The sequence below is a fragment of the Manihot esculenta genome, chromosome 10 (assembly GCF_001659605.2).
Source record: "Manihot esculenta cultivar AM560-2 chromosome 10, M.esculenta_v8, whole genome shotgun sequence".
NCBI classification, from domain to species: domain Eukaryota; kingdom Viridiplantae; phylum Streptophyta; class Magnoliopsida; order Malpighiales; family Euphorbiaceae; genus Manihot; species Manihot esculenta.
In genome coordinates, this window is record NC_035170.2 from 29,772,608 (window position 1) to 29,794,828 (window position 22,221).

The following is a 22,221-nucleotide window of genomic DNA, read 5'->3' on the forward strand; positions in this document are numbered from 1 at the left end:
TTTTCGGTTAAATAATATTATGTTTTCTAAGAATTCTCCTTATAGTTTATTGTCCGTTTGTAATTTTTCTTGTGATAATCAGGATTTTTCCCTGACTATTTTCTTATTAAGGATATTCGCACAAGGAAAGTTCTTCACAAAGGTCCAGTTGATTGTGGTCTCTATAAACTGCTTAGTGGTGCTACATTTTCTGCTTCCGTGCATCATGTTTCTTTTAGCTCATGGCATTCATGGCTTGGGCATGCTCATGATCGTGCTGTTTTTTCTACCTTACATCACAATAATATTGTTTTTTATTCCAATAAGAAGTCGTTATGTTCATCTTGTGCTGTTAGCAAGTCGCATAGACTTTCTTTTGCTTTGTCTTCATTTCAAGCTACTGCTCCTTTAGAACTTATTTGTTTCGATATTTGGGGACCTTTTTTAGTACCTTCTCTTAATGGCAACCGTTATTATATTTTATTTTATGATCATTATAGCAAATATACATTGTTATATTATCTAAAACATAAGTTTGATGTTTATATTACTTTTGTTTTTTTTCGTGCTCTTATTGAGAATATGTTTTCTGTTAAAATTAAAATATTTAGTGTGATTGGGGGGAGAATTTCGGTCTCTATCGAAATATTTGTCTGACAATGGCATTTCTTTACGAGTCTTCTATCCATATACTCCACAACAAAATAGTTGTACAGAGCGAAAACATCGTCATATTGTTAAAACTGGACTTGCTATAATGACTAATGCATCGGTTCCCCTGTCATATTGAGATTTTGCTTTTGAGTCTACTGTCTATTCGCTGAATCGTATTGTCATTTCTTGCATCCATATACTAATCATAAACTTGAAAATCATTATGCACCTTTGTTTTTTTCTTGGATATAGCTCCAGACACAAAAGCTATAAGTATTATAATGTTACTACTAGAAAGCTATTTATTTATTGCCATGTGATATTTGATGAAACTCACTTTCCCTTTAAATCTTCTCAGGTGCCATCGTCGGTTATTCACTATCCTTCCAACACAAGTCAAGGTATTTTGGGACCTCCACCTCTTCACTTAATTCCAAAACCGACTCCATTTACCAGAATTGTTGCTGAACCTTTTTCCCCTCCTACTCTAGCTCCTTCTTTGCCTCCAGCATCCCCTTCCACCGAACCCACTACCTCACCATATTCCTACTAAATGTAGCTCCCATTTAGCCTCATGTATCTGAACCTGTTATTCTTCCCCTTCCTTTACCCACACTCCCTGTTATGATCTCCACCTATACCCATCCTATGTTGACTAGGTCACAAATTGGACACTCCAAACCGAAGGTTCTTGCTGTAATTGCTCCTCCTTTGCAACTTGGTTCAATAACCAAAGTTAAGAAGTATCCTCAGTGACGTGAAGCATTGACGAGTGAACTCAATTCTCTACAGAAACTAGAGACTTGGGACCTTGTTGTACCTTCGCAAGGGGCAAATGTGGTTGGCAGTAAATGGGTATTTTGGATTAAAGAAAATTCAGATGGTTCTATAGCTCGTTACAAAGCTCAGCTTGTCGCAAAAGGGTTCCACCAAAGGCCGGGAGTAGATTTTGGAGAAATATTTTCTCCTGTTGTGAAACCGATAACGATCCGCGCAGTCTTAAGTATTGTAATTTCTCATAATTGAGATATTCAGCAGTATGATGTTGTGAATCCATTTTTGCATGGTAAGCTAAACAAGATAGTTTACATGAACAACCGCTTGGATTTGTTGATGATTCCAAACCGCATCATGTATGTAAGTTGCATCATTCTCTTTATGGGCTGAAACAAGTACCACGAGAATGATATAATTATTTGAAAGATTCTTTCCTTTCATTTGATTTCTCTCAATCCAAGGTAGATCACTCACTGTTCATTTTTCTCTCAAATGAATATACTATGTATTGTTTAGCCTATGTAGATGAAATTATCTTGACAGGCAAGAATTTCAAATTAATTTAGTAGATGAAACGACATTTGGTGAAATCCTTTTTGTTAAAGAACTTAGGAAAGTTTCGATACTTTCTTGGATTTCAAGGACACTGGTCGAAAGGTGCTTTACTACTCACACAAACCAAGTATATTTTGGACTTGTTAAAACGTGTCAACATACATGCGTCCAAATCGATTTTAACCTCGGTTGCTTTACAAAAATCTAGTCTCAGTAAATTCGATAAACTTGCTGATGTTACATTGTATCGTAGCACTATCGCTAGTCTTCAGTACATCACCTTTACAAGACCTAAAATTTCTTATTCAATTAACAAGTTGGCACAGTATATGAAAGAACCAACTGAAGACCACTGGTCAGAGGTGAAGCACATTCTTTGTTATTTGCAAGGGACTTCTATTTATGGACTATTGCTCAAACCGACAAACCGATCTCATATCTCGACTTATAGTGATGTGGATTAGGTTAGAAGTGTGGAGGATTGAAAATCCATTACTGGTTTTTCAATTTACCTTGGTTGTAATATTGTTTCTTGGAGTTAAAAAAAATGCAAAACACAATTAAAAAAATGCAAAACACAGTTTCACGATGAATATCGTGCTGTAGCAAATATAACAACTAAGATACTTTGGCTTTGTAATTTGTTATGTGAGTTATGCGTGAAACCAATAATTTCGATTTTGTAGTGTGATAATTTGAGAGCTACGTCTCTTATGGTCAATCCAGTCTATCACAGTTGTATGAAACATGTACAGATTGATCTTTATTTCGTTCGTGAGAAAGTTATAACCAATGAAATTCAAGGTCGCTATATATCCACGAAAGATCAGATTGTAAATGTTCTTACTAAGCCCTTAACACAGTTACAGATTCATAATCTCAAAGACAAGTTGACTAACTTTCCTCTAGATAGTTTAACTTGAGGGGGAATGATAGGATAACTATTATATTTTAAATATAGTTAATTTACTGTAAATACAACTCTGTACAGTTAGAAATCTTATCATCGATAAATGTTATCTTATCATCTAAAGATTATATAACCTCTGTTAATACGTTTAATATAGTATATTTCATCAGAGCTTTCATAATCAATGGTAGATCAACCAATAACTATACAAATTCAAAAGTACTTATTTTTATTTCCACTCTTGATTATTTTTAAAAAAAAATCTACATTACGTGCTAATTTTTTTTAAAGAACATTACTATTAAATAATAAAATTTTATAAAGAGAAGAAAAGCCGAAAGTTAGATCATACCTTATGCGTTTTCTTTTGAAACTCTATCTGCGTTTAAAATGAAGAATTTCTAACAATTAAAAATTATATTATGGAAAACCTTAAGTGAAAAATGAAGAACAGTGGCATTGTACTAAGGAACAGAAAATTATAAAGAAAATTAGAGGGTTGAGACAAAGAAAGAAAATGTGGAAAAGAATAAAAAAAATTAAAAAATTATTATTTAACCATGAAGAAAAATATTTACTAATTAATTTTTTGTTAATTTTAATTATTAAATATCAAACAAAAAAATAAAATTTAATTAATTAATAAATTTTTTATAAAATTAAAAAATTAATTAATAATTTTTTAAAATATAAAATCTAAATAGTAAAATATTTGACCCTTAAATTAATAAGTTTTATTTGAATATTTTAATATATTTTTAAAAATAAAAATAAATTAATGAGTTTTTGGTAATGTAGAAATTAAATAATAAATTAAAAAAAATGAGAGGGAGAATGTGAGTGGGACCCAGAAACCAAGAAGCTCAGTAACAACTAACAACCTCCCTTTCTGTGACAAAAAAAGGAAACTATCACATATGGCATGCAGTATTTGCAGTTCCATCTTTCAATTTCTTCCTTCTCCTCTTCCTCCTACCACCACCTTACTTGCATCCATTTCCATTTAATTATATGCAATTTTCCAAATCTTTATCCTCCTCTTTCTTATAACTGAAAATTTTCATCCAATTCCCCATCTGGGTTTTGCTTGTCAACTCCTCCATTCCAGTCTTTTTGAGAGTTTCCCTTACAATTTGCAAGCTTTCTCCCTGCAATCTCTTTTTCTTTTTCTGTTTGGCCGCTCATAAATTTCACTTTTTAATTTTTGTGGGTTGTTTTTGTTTTATGGATTTTGATGTAGGGGATAAGTTGATAGATCCAAAAAGATGTATGTAGAAATAGGCTGCAGCTTTGATCCCAACTCCATGGTGGAAGGACCAGAAGATGAAATTTGCCAAGTTTTGCAACCTCCACCTCATCCACCACAAATGGCAGAGACCACCACAAATGATCTTAGCTTTGAAGAGAATCTCAAGCTGTCAACAGAAGAGCTACAGAATCTCAAGTTGTCCAAAGAAAGGCTATCTTACCACCATAGCAATTTTCATCACCAAGAGGATGATGCTTCTGCTTCCATGGAAATCCACCTTCAAAATCATCAGCAGATGGCTTTTAATAATACCCATTTGATGCAAGATTCTTCAAATCAAGTTTTGACTTTCACTTCATCTGATCTTCTCAATCTTTTCCACTTACCCAGAAGCTCAGCTTCCTCTTTGCTCCCAGATTCTTCAATTTCCTTCACAAACACTACCCACACAACTCCACTAGGCTTTGTTGAAGATCTTCCAATGGCAGATACAGCAGCTGCCTCCTCCATTCTCTATGACCCACTTTTCCACCTGAACCTTCCCCCACAGCCTCCTTTATTCAAAGAATTATTTCAATCTCTACCCTCACATGGATACTCATTGCCGGCCTCATCAAGAGGCAGCTCCTTGTTTCCTGGTGGAGGAGATGATCATGTCGAGGGGAGTGGAGGAGGTGGTCTTTACCAAGATGGAGATGTTGAGCACCAGTTTGATAATGGAGTTCTGGACTTCACATGGGACATGGCTTGTATTGGCAAAGGTAGAGAAGCTGGGAAAATGACCAAACACTTTGCCACTGAACGTCAAAGGAGACAACACCTGAATGATAAGTACAAAGCCTTGAGAGATTTGGTTCCTAATCCTACCAAGGTACTTTCTTTTCATTTCGTAGATTTGAGTTTTGATGGTTCCTAATCCTATCAATGAAATTCAAACTCGAATTTGGCTCGTTTATTAAACATCTTTAAGGATTTAGGTTTGATTTATTTAAAAAATAAATCGAGTTCAATCGAGTTTGTATAAAGTTAGAATTTTAAATAACTTATTTATAACTCTTTTTAATCTCTCGTATGATATAAGTTCGGAAAAATGAAAGATTTTTAATCCCTATTTTGTATTTGTTAAAATTAAAGAGGATTGTTCATGAACTTATTTATATTAGTAGATATCTAACAGTTTCCTTATGATGTATGGTGGGAAAGAATGATAGAGCATCTGTGGTTGGAGATGCAATAGAGTATATAAAAGAACTTCTTCGAACAGTAAATGAGCTGAAAATTCTAGTGGATCAAAAGAGATGTGCAAGAGAAAGAAGCAAGAGACGCAAAACTGAAGATGATTCCACAGAGAATGCTGGCAGTGAAATTTGTTCTGCAATGAAATCTCTTGGTGACCACCCAGATCATCATCAGTCCTTCAACAATGGATCATTGAGGAGCTCTTGGCTTCAAAGAAAATCCAAGGACACAGAGGTCGATGTTAGAATCATAGATGATGAAGTTACTATCAAACTTGTCCAGAGAAAGAAGATCAATTGCTTGTTGTTTGTTTCCAAAGTTGTTGATGAACTTAAGCTTGATCTTCATCATGTTGCTGGTGGCCATATTGGTGATTACTATAGCTTTCTATTTAACACCAAGGTTGGTTACTTCACTTTGAGATCTTGATTTCGAACTAAGTTAAAATCAATTATATAAAAATAAGATTTTTTGAGAATGAAATGATTCGATTTTGATGAAATATTTTAACATGTAAAAATGTTGCAGATATATGAAGGGTCTTCAGTGTATGCAAGTGCCATAGCAAACAAGCTGATTGAGGTGGTGGACAGACATTATTATGCATCAACTCCATCTACAAGTTGCTACATACAAAATTAGCTAGTAGTTAGCTTGCTGAAAAAGAAGATAGTCTCATCTTTGTGGAAGTGGTTAATTAAATAAAACTGCATTATGTAACAATTAATCAGTTAACATCAAAATCCTAATTGCCTGAATATGAAAACCAAAACTAATCGCTTTTCGTCATTATATTTTATATTTGTTGTTATGAGATGCTTGCAGGGGTCGTAATAAAACCAAACCTAAAACCCATAGAATTTACTATGTGAGTTTATCCATTAATACACAATTCAGGCCATGTTTCAAAAGGTCTGAAAGACCGAATTCGGGTCTAATAAAAATAGATTCTGGGAAACGAATTCATCTGCATCCATGATCCTATCAGCACGAACGCCGAAAGGAATTAAATAGACGTCTGACGGTGGAGAAAAATGAAGCAAGTCTATACGTACGGTTTTGTATGATAGCGACAAAAAACACCATAATAGAGTGACAGTTATACATCATTAGTGAAAAAGGAAATAAAAGAGAAGGGTGTGAATCATTTAAGTTAAGCTCATATATATATATATCAAAACTCTATCGTTTTTTGGATCTCAGATCATTATTATATTTTATATCGTTATAGTTAAAAAAAAATAGATACTAATTAATTTATTTTTTAAAATAAAAAGATCGAATAATAAATTTAATAAATTATGATACTAAATAATAATTTTTTTAAAATCATTTTTAAATATTTATAATTCCATTAGCATGATTGGATTTAAATTATATTTAATATAAGTTTTATATTTTTATATGAATAATTTAATTTAATTATTTTATGACGATTTTATGTCTTTTTTATATAATTTTTTAAAAATAAATTCTGGCCCATAAAAAAGAAATGGGCCGAACGCAAACCCAAAACGTTGGATAGTTTTCAAAATCCCAAAGCGGGTAAAGGAAACACCAGAAAAAACTGAAAACCACCGCTCTACAGTCTGCACTCACAGAACAATCGATTCTGCAGCGGCGAAATGAGTGGCAAAGCTGGCCGCCGACCGATCGACCGACTTCTTCACATAATTTAGTTGAACACTCTGAGAAAAGAAAAAGAGGACTACACCAACAGATGCGCAGCAGAAGCTAAAAAGCTGGTGCAGGATGATGAAATGCAGGCACAAAACTTGGATATTTTGGAAAGAGAAGCAGCAGAGATTCTGAAGGTATGGCCTCATAAGAATTCTGATGTTTGTTTGAAAATAATTTTTGTAAGTAAATGGATTAGTTTTGCTGAAAATGAAATTCCTGAGATTTCTCTTGTTGGTGCGATTATTTTGCAAGCTATTTCTGGTGCTTACAAGCTTTTCGTTGCCCTGCACGAAGGAAATTAGAAAAATAATATAAAAAAAAACATTCTTTATCAGAGCCTGGTTTCGATCCAGGGACCTGTGGGTTATGGGCCCACCACGCTTCCGCTGCGCCACTCTGATTGTTGTTATTAAATTTGAAAAAAAACATTTGAGAAAAAACATAATGTACATTTAATTAAGATTAATCCAAAAAATTATTACAGTTATAATAAATTTAAAAGTTAAACTCTTTTAATTAAAATTTTTAATTTTAATTATAAATAGAAAAAATTGTAAAATTATGTTTTTTTTTTAACCATACATCTAAATAATATAACATGTGAATGAAATAAAGAAATTTTATATAAATAGTAATTTAACTGTATTTCTCACAGTGGGGCTTATTTATAGATTTCTAAAGTTATAGAAATTAAATAAATAATTTTAAAATTATAGAGACTAATTTACGGAGATTAAATCATAATTTTAGCCTAAAATTGTAATGAACAAAGTTGTTAATTATTAATAATTATTTTTAAATTGCGCATTATATGAAAGGATATCATTAGATTAGTTTATAATTAGCTAGGCTTGGCATTCACATTTTCAATGATGATTTTACAGCGACAAATTTTTTCTTCTTTAATGTATAAATTCTGAATATTGAACTTTGAACACTTTTGAAATTTAAGATATCAGTTAATATATGTATAAAAAATATTTCGCTATTTCAATTTGAATCCTCCATAAGATCAAAATCACTAAAACTTAAGCATAGTCAAAAGCATTATAAAAAAAAAAAAAGTTAAGGCAAAGAAAGAGCATGGCCAAAAAGTTAAAATATTTATAAATTATTAAGTAATATATTTCATTTGAACGAATAACTTTAAAATACTAAATGAATTTGAATAATATTTTAATTGATGATAATTTCTTTTGAAATGAATATTTTTATATTTAAATATATATTTTAATTAAATTTACATATTTAAATTACTAATCAAACCTATATACAGTTACCGAGGATTTTTGTTGATTTCGGTTATCAATCTTGCACTCTCTCCTTATATGGCCGAGACTGCCTTGCTCTTTTTTTTTTTTTAAGTTAGAGGGTAAAAAATCATTGATAGAGTTAGAAGGCTCAAGACCGACAATAATAATAGCATACAAGGAAACCTCTGGGACCCAACAGATAAAGTCCTACCTTACAGACCTGCCAATCTCGATCCGGATCCGGATCCGACTTGAAAGCTGGTATGCATCTTTCAAAAAACTTACCGCCTCTCTATCTCTAGAAAACTACGACCATCATGAAGACTTTACGGTGGCTTCCAAGAACATCAACTGTAGTAGCCATGGAGGCGATATATCGACTGACTGAGGCCCAAGGAGCAAGGAAGGATGGCGTGCAAACTATTGTCAAACAGAAAACTAGATCTAATGAAGAGGAAGCCTCGTCACCAAACGGAATGGGCTGAAACAAATGCAGAACCTTCATAACAATTCTGAAACATTTCCAGCAGCCAAATCAAGACATATCCACAGATCGAAGAAACCGCCAGCCAAAAGCAAAAAGGGTGTGCTTTTTGGCTACCTAACCACGCCTTCCGAGATATAACTCGACGAGCCATCACCCACAACAAATCACCAATCCTATATGGAGAGGAGAACCGTCGATCTGGGAAAAAAATCTGCATGGAAACCCAAAAGCTACCAACAAGAAAGAGAAACAAAGGAAAAGGCAGAAAAAAGACCTCACAGTTCAACCACAAATCTTGCCAAAAGAAAAACTGAGAAGAAAACAAAAAGAAAAATCCAAAAAGCCCACCCGGAGGTGGGGAGAGAACCCACTCTCCAGGCGGTAAGGAGGAAAAGAAAAGGAAATGCTTTAATCCTGAATATCAATACATTATACAGCGTGAATGGAAGGTTTTATGCAGTGAACAAAAAGATGTACATCTCATTGAGAGAACATTTACAAAAAGAAAATATGATATTTACAAGGGAAGAATACAATAAGTTTGTGTACTTTCATTTTTTTGTCAATATAGTACAATCAATCAACTAATTAGACTTTACCTTTTCTTAATTACCATAATTATTTACAATTTGAGCTGCAATTATCCATTGCAAGGAATTCATTTTGACAGGTAAATGCCCAATACCCAAGTAAGTCTAAAAGGTGAGTATGAGTAAGTGCTGGCTCGTCTCAGACTTTTCAGTTGGCCTTACCCGCAAAATCAATATAACTTCCATTGCAGAAAAGGGGAACCAATTCTAGAAATTGCATACCTCACATGAAAATGTGTAGCTCTCAAGGCCAATAAGTATGAAACACATATGAAAGAGATGCATCCTCGGTTCTTACGAGATCAGCATCTGCTCCGTGGGAACATTACAAGAGGTTGGCAAGATCAATCATTTGCCTGATCCTGTGAGACAGAACAGCCAATGAACTCAATCATAGCATCCAATCAAGGGCTTCAAAGCCAAATGATTAATTAACTGTGTCGTCATAGTTCTTTTTTTTTTATACAATTAGATCCGACTGGATTTCAAACTCAGACCTCTTATCCCTAGAGAGGACTGAAATGCCAATCAGCTAACGCCCATTGGTAGTAGAAGTTCTCTTTAAATGCAAAATAATGGACCCAAGGAAAGGAATGCAGCCCAATGGGTCAATTATGTGGTGAATGTTTAGATGTTATGAATAGAGCTTCTTTGGAACTTTTCCTCAGATCATCCAACAGCTATAATAAGACGAAAGCATAAACTATCATCAATAGCAGGACTAGTGGTGCTAACTTACATCAAGACATATGTTCTTTAGCCATCGGTAAAAAATTTTCTTGTCTCTTAGCTGCTGTAACGAGGAGAATAAGGGCTCAAGAAGGTTTGATGCGGTCTCTTCACAAATGGATGACTCAACAGCTGTGTTGCCGTTGGACGATCATTTGAATTGACTTGTAGGCATTTAAAGATGAAATCCTGAGCGTCTTCTGATAGCGACTTAGGTACGGGAGGAGGTTCACCCCTGCCAATTCTGAACAATGCTTGCATCTGTGACCCACGTAAGAAAATAATATTTATTAGAACTCCATATAACTTCAGAAATGGTTACAATTAACAAGAGGCAACTGATATCTCAATAAATTAATATCCCTGAAGGTAGCAAATAAAATTGAAAAACCAGATTTGTTTTGCATGGAATCGAATAATATCGTGACGCGTGTTATTGGTCGAAAATATATTTAAAAATTAACTTCATTAACCTTTTAAAAGAAAAAAGGCAGTATCTATATCTACTTACGGCTTACGAACTAAGCCCTAGTTACCTTGCTAGCTATTCCCTTAACTCTCATCTGGGCCTTATTATCAAGCACTAGAAGTGATATCATTGCAAAAGGATGCTGTACATTTCTGAATTTTCCCTTTTTTTTTTTGGCCCTTTACCAAGATGCTTAAGCATCACTTTCTACTTTAACCCATCTTACTTCACCTCAACTTAGGTTGGGGAAGTGCCACTTTTTCACTAAACACAAAGGTTTGATAATGTTTTGCACATTTATTTTACTTTAACTGGACAAATACTGAAACTAGGTGTATGATGTTAATGGCGTCTGCACTGACTACAATACTCCATTATACAGGGGAATGCAAGATGAAGAACCTCAAGGATCCTACTTCAACTTTGAATAATACAGGAGCTAGACCCACTATAACAAGCTCCAATGAAAGTACAAATAACAGCTAGCAACTAATGCCTTGTGATTGCAACCATCTAATCCAGTAAAGCAGTTGTAATGTTCACGCACTTTAATCAAAATTTGTGCAGGATATCATATGCTAATTCTATTTAAGAAATGCAATCTCAATGACCAAGAACCATGTAACCTCCAGTGAGACAGATTAAAGCATATTGAATCATATTCGCCAAGCAACCACCTTGGGCCAGGCAAGAAAAATAGGCTTCGACGTTTTAAAGTTTCAGAATGATGATTGAATCAACAACTCTTACTTGTTGATGTCTTTCTTAAGGAATTGCAAATATAACTATCATATGAAGAGACACAACAGTCATACAATCAAATAGCATAGCAGAAGTTAAGACAAATGCAACTGCCAAGAGAAACAAGGTATCAGCATCTTCAAGCAAAGTGCCTATGTCTGACATGATGACATCTAGCTGCCATTTTCCCAAATAAATGTTTAACTGGTTTCAGAATGACCATTCATGTCAGTTGAATTTAAATATCCCAAATCAGTCCAGTTATGCATTATCTTCATTGCATCAACAATTATTTGAGGGCAAACAAGGGTAGACTCCTAGCTCCAATTAACCTCACTCCATGTATGCAAGCAAAGTATATAATATGCACTTATATCTGTTAGAATTGATGAGATTCCATACTACAAGGGGAGTGTCATGGAAAGTTATTCCTATTTAATATAAGATTTGTATTCCTAAGTAGATAGAATAATATATGTCTATATATATTCCTTAAATAGGGGATTTGCATATTCCTATTATAATTGAAAAATCACATTAATTTATAGTATCGTATCGTATATGGCTTGGATCCTCCATTAATAGGAAAGCTTTTGTATCATGAGGAAAATAATCCAATTCAATAAAAATGCAACATTTTGAGGTTGTGTCTGTGGATGTAGGCTCTCGTAGCCGAATCACGTAAATCTTTTTGTATTATTTTCTTTTCTATTCTATTATTTTAACTTTAACATAGTATCAAAACCTTCAATTCTTCTAGGCTTAGGCATTGTTTATCGATACTATTCACGAAACTGTTAACTAGTACCGTTTATCGTTAATGTTTATGGGCACTAGTATTGGTACTGTTTATGGGCACTGTTCACACCTATATTATATAGGTTTGATTGGTGCAGTTTATTTAATCTTACGAGTTGTTTTGTATCAATATTTCCTCGTCGGTATCGCCTTTGGAAGGGGATTTTGTGTTCATGTTTCCTCGCCAACATTGTCTTTGAAGAGGAAAGTACAGTTCTAAGGATTCTTTTGTGTTTTGGTACTTTATCTAAGTGCCTTTGTGCGAGTGTTTTTAAATATGCTCATGAGCTGCTAGTTGTAAGTTATTATGAGGAATTTTTTTGCTTCTGCGTAGAATCTCATCAAGGGGAATGTTAGAATTGATGAGATTCCATATTACAATTAAAAGGAAATATTATAGAAAGTTATTAATAGAGGATTTGTATTCCTAAATAAATAGAATAATATATGTCTATACATTCCTAAAATAGAGGATTTGATATATTCTTATTATAATTGGATAATCTCCTAATTTATAGTATCGCACCATATATGTCTTAGATACTCCGTTATAAATAAGAAAGCTTTTGTATTATGATGAAAATAATTCAATTCAATAAAGAAGTAGCTTCTGAGGCTTTGTGTCTATGGAGGTAGACTCTGGTAGTCGAACCACAAATTTTTATGTTATTTTCTTTTCTCTATTTTAATTTTAACAATATCAAACGGTATTATAAAATTACAATGTTCTTGTCTCAATGTTATTGGGAAAAAATGGAGCTATAATGGGGTCAATAGACAATCCAACAAATTGACATCTCATATTAATCATAAAAATAATAAATATAATTTTCCATTTAAAATTAAAAAAGACAAGAAAGGATGACCTAGAGCAAGAAAATTCGGAAGTAGCAATTCAAGGTAAATAGCATAGATTATAAAGAAAAGTACATACGCCTTCCAAGTGAGAGTATGGTGGTTGACCGGTTAACATCTCCAACACAGTACATCCAAGGCTCCATATATCAGCTGCGAGTCCATACCCACGATTCCTTAAATTAACAACCTACAATTGCCCGACTCAATTGTTAAGTGTTTAACATCCCATCAATGAAACCTTCTGAAAGAAGAGTCAAGAATTTGAGCATATTGTTGAAAGGTAACATTTCTATCACTACACAGCAGAAAGAGAGAAACAACTACATCAACTTCCAATATCAGAGCAAATGAACAATTCAGCTTCAGGAGTGTATATCTGTATGCTAGAACTATTCAACAATGACAGGCCATGTGCAACTTTTGTTTCAAAGCAAAGTGTGCACTAATCACTCATTATGATACAGGTCATGCAATGGATGCAAATTTTTTTTAAATGTACTTTCGCAAGACATTATAAATTAAAAAGGTGCCAAGTAGCATTACCAAAGCATGTGGGAATACAAAACAGAAGTTCCAAAACAGGCGTAAGAAAGGAAAAGAAAAGAAAGAAGATGCAAAATGAATGAGAAAATCCAGCTCAAGAATAGAGATCATCCACAATGTCCATTAACAGGAAAAAAAAAGAAAGAAAGAAAGAAATGAAGGAAGAAAGGAGGCTTACTTCTGGGGCCATCCAATATGCAGTCCCTTTGGAAGATTTAATATCATTTAATTTAGTTGCCTAAGAAGATCAAATTCCAAATAAAATGAAGTAAGTATTTAAACCAGGATTGATATGTCATGAAAAAAAATCAGTGATATAAGGCACCTTTGCCAACCCAAAATCTGCAAGCTTTACAGATCCATTTGCATCCACTAGAATATTGGCACATTTGATATCCCTAGAAAGTGAAAATTAAGAATAAGAATAAAAAACAGAATAAAAATAAGTTTAATGAATATAGTCAGCATAACAAACCAAAGCAGTAAAATTTCTCAGAGCTAACCACCAATGACTGGAAGGTAACCTTTACTTTCTTCCTAAACTATAGCCTACAAGCCTATTAAACGAAATTAATTTGTCTTAACTCTCAAGTCACCCATGTTAGATTCAATTTCAACATTCTCTTTTGTCACCACAATCTCTATGCATTTTCAACAAGGCAAACCAAAGAATACTTCATTTCTCAATTTCAGCTACTTTCTTTAAAGAATATAATTCAAACAACTTTACATATTCCTCCAGTCTATCACAAACAATTTTTACAGAAATTATACCTCTTGAAATGTGCTTATACACAACAAAAAGCAATAGAATGAGCATATTCAGTACGTAAAGGCCATATGGATGTGCTTTAACATGCAGCAAAAATGGCAAATTAATATATCGAGAACATTTCTCAAGCAGTACAACAAAATTAAGATTATAAGTATTACCTATGAACCACATCCTGGTCATGAAGATATCTTAAACCACTTAAAATTTGTCTTGTGTACGCAGAGACTTGGGAATCCCTTAAACGGTACTTCTGATAAAGCTTGGCAAGTGAACCTTTTGTTGCTAGCTCAAGGAAGATGTAAAGCTTTGCTTCATCCTGGAAACAATTATACAAATTAGTTCTTAAAAACCAGTTCCAAGATAACGATTAAACACAAAGACCTAAAGTAGATGTACCACATTCATATATATATGTATATTTCCATATAGTAGGGATACTGGGTCTCACATAGAGTATCTAAAAGAGATCAGTAACAAGCCTGAGGAAGAGCTACAATGTAAATGCTTCAATATCATCCATAAGACAGTTGACAAATGCATAACAAGTACAAAACTACAGTTTGTACTCTCATTCCACAAATAATGGAACAGCAAAACCAAGACACTAAAAAGTGTAAAGCATACCTTGTCTGTTCCAAGATATCGAATTATGTTCTCGTGTTCAAACTTTCTTAATAGAGAAATCTCCTGGAAATGGGTAGTAGAAAGAGACATATCATGATCCAGTGATTATTATCTACTTGATAATTGTAAGAGATGGTATTGAATCATACAACTATACTAATTTCGAATTGTTTGATATAGATAAAATTACTAGAGAGATAAGTTAACTGCATGAAACTAAAAGAAAATTATTCTTCCCACCTGCTCAAGTTGCAAAATGCTCTGCTTCCCTTGGCTTCCTTGGTCCAGCAAAGAAACCTCTTTTACAGCAAAAAATAATCCATCACTGTAGAAAATCCAAAACAGAATGCGAGAAATATCAGAGAACTTGAAATAAATCAATGATATATACATTCTTGACCAGATAGCCCTCTGCTTTGCTTATTCAGCAAAAAAGGCCAAGCAGAAAAAAAAAATTGCAACAGTTCGTCCAGTTTTTGGCAAGAAACAAGCCTTAGCACATCAACAGCAAGTGGGAGAAACCAGAGAGTACTTGACCAAAAACAAAAGGGAAATCATGAAAGAGCTAGGCACAGAGCAGCCAGCCACTCAAAGAGACAAATATCACTCAAGTCGATTTGAGTTTCTGAAAATTTACAGACTCAGTACAGACTGCTGAAAGTGTCTTTTTCCGGCAAGACCGAAATGTCAAATCCCCCATTGTTGCCACTTGATATTTGAAAAGTCCTTCACCCAACAGTGAAGATTTTCCCCGTATTTTTAGAGTTGATCATTCAAATATTAACTAATTTCGAGTGTAAAATCTAAAAAATATTTCCGTCATTTAGTCATATGATGGAATAAGAGCAGATAATATGTAAACCATACGACCGAAAAGTTACTTACTCGGTGAATCCTTCATACACTGTTCCAAAAGATCCACTGCCTAAAAGCTCTCCCTTTTGCCACGAACTAATACTTCTTCTGAATTTCACATTTGGAGAAATACAATATTCTGGCTCCATCACTGTGAAACTTGTAACATCTCCATGATCATCACCGGCGCTGTTGTAATCGTCATCATTATTTGGCGGAGGCGAGCAAACTTCAGAAAGAACTTCATTCTCCGGTATCCTCTCCAGATTCAGTTGTCGCTCTTCATTTGCATCATTATCATCCTCCTCCGCTTCTTCGTTCTCTTCGCTCACTCGATCTCCTTCTTCTGAATCCGATGAGCTTGCATCCCCAGCTCGAATCGAAGAATCCAAATCTTCAACAGCATGAGGAGCAAAAGACTTCAATATATCCCAAGTTGAGCTCACACTATCAATCATGGGGGGTCCCAACATAGCCGGTGGCGGTGCCAAAACCGGCGGCCTCTCGCCCTTAATACCCATACCATTGCCGGAGTCCCTAATGGTTCTCACACTAATTCTATGTCGCCCGATTCCACCTCCACTTCCGAACTCAGCTAAATTCGAACCATTTCTCAACTGAGAAAACTCACCTTCACGTTTACTGAAATTACCGATATCATTTCCAGTTGCCTCCTCATGAAACAGATTACCTTCATCACTAATCCTTGCTCCACTCCCAAACCGAAGTAAATCTGAAACAATCTTCGACTCGAAACCCTCATTTTCTCCCTTAAAACGACCATTAGCCTTAGCAATTTTAACACTAGCTTTAAATTGAGCAGATAACAAATCCGGCCCAGCCGAATTACGCAATCGCAAACCACTATCGAAGGACGACCGGCGAGCTTTTTGTGCCTCCCAGACTGCAGTAGGAATAGCAAAATCTTCAGGGCCAGAAAACCCCAAAGTCTGACATATAAGGTCGAATTCACCATCGATTCCCTTGACACGGAAGCTGGTTTTAGGGTCCAAATCGAGAGACCGAGTCCGTGGAGTCGGCGACTCATCGATGTAGAACGAGGCAACAGCAGCAGCAGAAGGAGGAGAACTCGATACAGAAGAAGATGAAGACGCGTCGTATTCAATGTTCTTGACAGCGTTTCGGCGATCGAGTTTAGGCTTGGAACGTTCGTGCTTGGCTTCCATTACGACAACGTATTGTTTCTCTAACACAAACAGACAGAGACGGCGGATATACGGCTAAGTTTGAAGGATAGACGGCGATGTATGTACGGAAAGCGGAGAGAAGGCGAAGCATGACCGGAAAAGGGGAAGGGAAAGGGATTGTTAAAAGAGACGGCGCAGTGATCTGTTTATGTCCACGCGCATATATCTCGTCAGAGAGCTGAAAGCAGACACTGGCGGAAACGCTGTTGAAAACTTGAAACGAAGCCAGAAACGGTCAACTGCAGTGGTCGTTTTCATTGATCAAGTAAAATTCAAATTTGGTCCTTTGAATAATATTGTTTGAATATTTGGATTTTTTTAAAAATATATATCGTGCTTTATATATATAGTTTTTTACCTGCTCTAGATATACATAGTTTACCATAAATATTTAATAAATCTTATAATAAACACTTTTTTTTTATCAAATCCAGCTAGAATTGCATTTAACCAATCTATTTTCGGTCACATCATACGGGATAAATTCTCTTTTAATATATTTGAGTCTTTAAACGGTCTAATTTATTTTAAACACAAATTATAAGTAATATTAATCTACTTATTAAATTTTAAAAAAATTTAAATTTAATTTTTTTTTCAAAACTCAATCTCAACTTAAATATCATAGACTTATCATAGACTTAACGAGTAATAATCATTATATTTTAATTTATCAAAATTTAAAATAATATATATTATTTTTTAACATTAATAATGAAATAATCATAATATATATCATTTTAATATAGTTTGGAATGGAAAAAAATGTTTTTTTTTTTTTTTTGAAAAACACAAATATTAGGCATAATTGCCAATTATTAGGTATTAAATTTATAATATTAATTTATAATAAAATAAGTTAATCAAAGTAAAAGAAGAAACAAAAAAGAAAGCCTCCAGTGTCTTTACGACGGATCAGCTTTTTGTCTGTATACATTTGGAGCGACAATTGGATAGAGAAAATGAAGAGAACCAGGAAATTGGACGTGCTGCCACGTGGAGCCACAGGAGAGGATTGCTTACATGAGAAAAACAATGAAAATTCTCTCTGCAGATAGCTACGACGTGGTGGGGGGAAATTACTTAATACCACTTATAATTAGAGATAAAAATTAACGGATTAATATTTCATTTTACCTTTGTATTTCTTTAATAAATTTTCATTTAATTAGTTTGAAAATTAATTTTAACTATAACTAAAAATTTAATAATTAAAGCTCATAGTTTTATTTTTTTAAAATTAAATTAAATTAAATTTTTTAATAAATATAAATTAATACTAAAAGCATATTTAAAATATTAATAATAAATTATTATTTTATATATTTAACTGCAATCGTATATAATATTAATGAGTTGAAAACGGTTGGATGTGGTTTTATTATTAAATATAATATAATAAGTTTTTTTTTGTAACGGATAAATAATATTATTAAAATTATATTTTTATTAAATATAAAATAATTTTTTATTATAATATATTAGTACATAATATAATATATTTTTTCTATTTTTTTATATAATATATATATATATATATATATTAGTCAATTTTATTATTGTAAAATGTGATGGAAAATATGAAATTTTTTAAATTATGAAATAATATTTATAACTTAATAAAATTAGGATGTATTTTTTAAAATAAGTATAATATTAAAATTACGACATTGGTTAAAAAGATTATTATAATACAAATTTAAGAAAATCTATTATTTTATTCGTTTATTAATATAAATAAAATATTATAAATATTAGAGTGAAGTACAAAACTTTTATTTATCTAACAACAAAAAACTATTATATTATTCAAATCGAAAAAACTGATCAAATTGAATTGATTTAAAAATTTAATTCGATTTTTTATATATTTCGGTTCAGTTCGGTTTTTAATTTTAGAAATTTCGGTTTGGTTCGATTTTGATCAGAAAAAAATTGAAAAAATCGAATCAAACGGATTAGTGATAATAATATATTTTTTCAATAATATAGAGAAATTAAATCATATTAAGATTAAAATATTTTAATTAAAATTTAAAATATTAAAAATAAAATGTAATTATTAAAAATTAAAACCGATCAAATCGAACCGAATCAAACCAAATCAGATCGGTTCGGTTCAATTCGGTTTCTGATCAAAATCAGTTCGGTTCGGTTTTTACTTTTAGAAATTTCGGTTCGATTTGATTTTGATCAGAACAAAATTAAAAAAATCGAATCAAACTGATTAGTGATAATAATATATATTTTCAATAATATAGAGAAATTAAATCATATTAAGATTAAAATATTTTAATTAAAATTTAAAATATTAAAAATAAAATGTAAAAAATAAAAAAATTATTAAAAATCGAAACCGATCAAATCGAACTGAATCGAACCAAAACAGACCGGTTCAGTTCAATTCGGTTTCTGACCAAAATCGATTCGGTTTGATTTTTATAAACACTAAAATTTCAGTTTTCAATTTATTCAGTTCGGTTCAATTTTGAACCGAACCAACCGAATGCTCACTCCTAATAGCGCATTTAATTTACTTCATCTTAAAATAATAAAATTTTCAAAATCAATAATTTTATATTTTTATTTTACATAAAATGATTAATTTTAAATTCAAGTATTTATAATTTAAAAGATATAGCTAATTTTTTATCATTAATCACTCTATTTATAATTATTTTATTTTAATATGATTAAAGATTATTATTTGAAAAGTTTTGCTTTATTACAAAATGTTGAATTATGTCAAAATATTTGATTCCATATTTAAAAAATTAAATTATTAATTTTAGCTTAAATTATTCCATCCATTTTATTTCAATTGTTTTACATGTTTCTATATATTATAATTATTCTTAATTTTATTCATTAATTTTATTTTTTGTCTGAGAAATAAATATAAAAAAAATGAAAAATCTAGAAATAAATGGATAAATATGAGAAATGTAACTGTAACTATTTACAAAAGAGAGATATAATTATAAATAATTATAATATTATTTTCCATTTATTTTATATAAAATATTTTATATATTTTTTAATATTTAGAATATTCAATTCGTAAAATTTAATTAATGAAAAAATTTTTTTGATAAAAATAAATAAATCATTTTAAAGAAAGAATTTTCTCTTTTGAAAAAAATAAGACATTTTTTACATTTTAAATATTTATTAAAACTAAATTTTATATTTTAAATTAAAATTACACAATAAAAATATTTTTAATATAAATTATTTTTTATAAATAAATGAAATTTTAAATAATTAAATAATAATTTTGATGACCGCTGAATTTTTTTATCCCGATCTGGGTCAGGCCCATGATAATAGCCAATTATTCAGAGGCCCTCAGGTCCCCCACATAGACCCAGTCCGGCCACTCAGCCTTGAGACCGGGTTTCATTGAAGTTTCTCAATCAGGCTGGTTTGGCCTTCACGGTCCGTCGAGTAGATCCTCTTTGGGCTCAGTTTTAACTTTATCTTCCGGCCTGGTCTAGAACCATGAAGGGGTTCAGGCCATTCACCTTGTGGGACCATTCGCATGCGCACCCAAGAAAAATCAGGAGCTGTTACGTATGGGACAGAAATTTAATATTCTCGTACGATCATATCAGTATGGCAGAGACATGTGGCCCAATAAAAGTCAAGCCGTTACACGTCACGGACAGACAATGAAAACAGATAAAAGAAGGAATGCTCTACTTTAGTGAGGTATTTTTTTCAGGAGTGGAACCATTGTAAAACTCTATTTTTCTGAATATCATATCATCAAATTTAATTTTAAAATTAATAAAAATATAAATGAAAGTACTTAAGATATTTGATAAAAGCAAAATTAATAAATTAAATAGTTTAATTTCCAACTAAAGCCATATTAAGAAAGCCAACCCTTGCTAGTAAGCACATCCTAATCCCATGAATGAAGGCTAAAATTTTCTATCGGAATGTGCATATCAATTCAGCTTTCCACTTTGCCATATAGGGCCCTGCTTGGCAATAGTAGTAATCACCTGTAATTGTTTTAGTAGAAATAATTGTTGAATTAATAATTAATAAAATATTATAAAAATAATTTTTTTTATAATTTACTCTTAATTATTAAATATTAGTTGTTGTAATATCATTAAAATTCAGAATTAAAAAAATTGAATCGAAACTCGAAAGAATAAAATTTAGAATTCAAAAACATGAAATTTAAAACTCAAAAATTTTATATAAAATTTTTATTTTATCAAGATTCCATCATAAATTACTAAATTTTATGTGGAACAATATTTAATTAAAAATAATTGAATTAAATTAATTTAAAATTTTAATTAAAAATAATCAGAATAAATTAATTTAAAATTTTAATTTTTTATGAGTCCACAGTAAAAAGTGCTGAAAAAGCATGCCTTTACAAGGATTTGAGATGGATGACAACTACGCCTGCATGGGTCTCAAGTTTCAACACATCCACAAGCGTCTGCTCCAAGAAACAAGACCTTATTGTTTTGTACTGGTGGCGTACGTACAGTTCTTGTGGTGCAATTCAATTTTTTAAATTTTAAGACAAGGAAGTGGTTCTTAAGCTAATTGTACATTTTTTTGTTCACTTGAAAAAAAATTGCAAAAAAGGTAATTCTGAAAAATTACAAAAATAAATAAAAATTATATTTTTATACAAATAATAAAATAAAATATGTATTAATAATTATATTACTTATTTTAATAATAAAATAAATTGTATAATACTTTTCATCAATTTTCATATCAACAATTACCGTTACATAAAAATTTATTTAAATATTTAATATAAATCAATTCTTGCCATTATAACTATTGAATCTTATTAAATGTTAGTTTATAGCAATTGAATTAATTTAAATTTCAATAAATGAATAATTGAATATATTTTTAATTTTTTTAACAATACTTCTAATAATAGTTAAATAAACACTTAATCACAATTAAGGATCGAGTTTGATACATTATATAATAAATTAATAATTATAATAAGCTGCAAATTACGAGTCAAAGTTGGATTTCGATTAGAAATTAGATAATAGAACCGGTCCGTTGCAAGGGTAAAAACCAGACCGACTCGTACGATTGTGGCCTCGTCTTCGTGGCGGTTGTGCGTGCGCGTGTGCAAATAAGCGATTTTTTCAATTTTCAAAGGTAGATAAAAAGGAAAAAGATCAACGCCAAATAATAATAAAAATAAATTTAATTTCTAGTTTATATTTATTTCTTGCGTTTTTATAAA

The 22,221-nt window shown here is 31.8% G+C and overlaps 2 protein-coding genes and 1 non-coding gene across 5 annotated transcripts; 1 reads left to right on the forward strand and 2 right to left on the reverse strand.

The window, feature by feature from the left end:
- The first annotated feature begins 4,140 nt into the window (after positions 1-4,140).
- LOC110623956 (transcription factor bHLH91) lies at positions 4,141-6,005 on the forward strand. The gene is made up of 3 exons (XM_021768992.2): positions 4,141-4,995; positions 5,328-5,765; positions 5,892-6,005. Exons 1-3 carry the CDS (start codon positions 4,141-4,143, stop codon positions 6,003-6,005), a joined length of 1,407 nt encoding a protein of 468 aa, XP_021624684.1.
- A 1,367-nt stretch (positions 6,006-7,372) lies between these two features.
- TRNAM-CAU lies at positions 7,373-7,444 on the reverse strand. The gene has a single exon. It is a non-coding gene; the product is annotated as a tRNA-Met (tRNA).
- A 962-nt stretch (positions 7,445-8,406) lies between these two features.
- On the reverse strand, positions 8,407-17,210 carry LOC110625069 (mitogen-activated protein kinase kinase kinase 1). 3 transcript variants are annotated; one of them, XM_021770582.2, is made up of 9 exons: positions 15,796-17,206; positions 15,151-15,235; positions 14,911-14,973; positions 14,445-14,602; positions 13,837-13,909; positions 13,690-13,749; positions 13,045-13,155; positions 10,113-10,363; positions 8,407-9,735 (listed from the first exon to the last, which is right to left on the reverse strand). In XM_021770582.2, exons 1-8 carry the CDS (start codon positions 16,950-16,952, stop codon positions 10,160-10,162), a joined length of 1,911 nt encoding a protein of 636 aa, XP_021626274.1. In that variant the 5' UTR covers positions 16,953-17,206; the 3' UTR covers positions 8,407-9,735; positions 10,113-10,159. The 3 variants fall into 3 exon arrangements, with proteins under 3 accessions (XP_021626274.1, XP_043817035.1, XP_043817036.1); XM_043961100.1 differs by lacking the exon at positions 13,045-13,155 and having other exon boundaries at positions 15,796-17,208; XM_043961101.1 differs by lacking the exons at positions 8,407-9,735; positions 10,113-10,363 and having other exon boundaries at positions 13,127-13,209; positions 15,796-17,210.
- Positions 17,211-22,221: the final 5,011 nt, after the last annotated feature.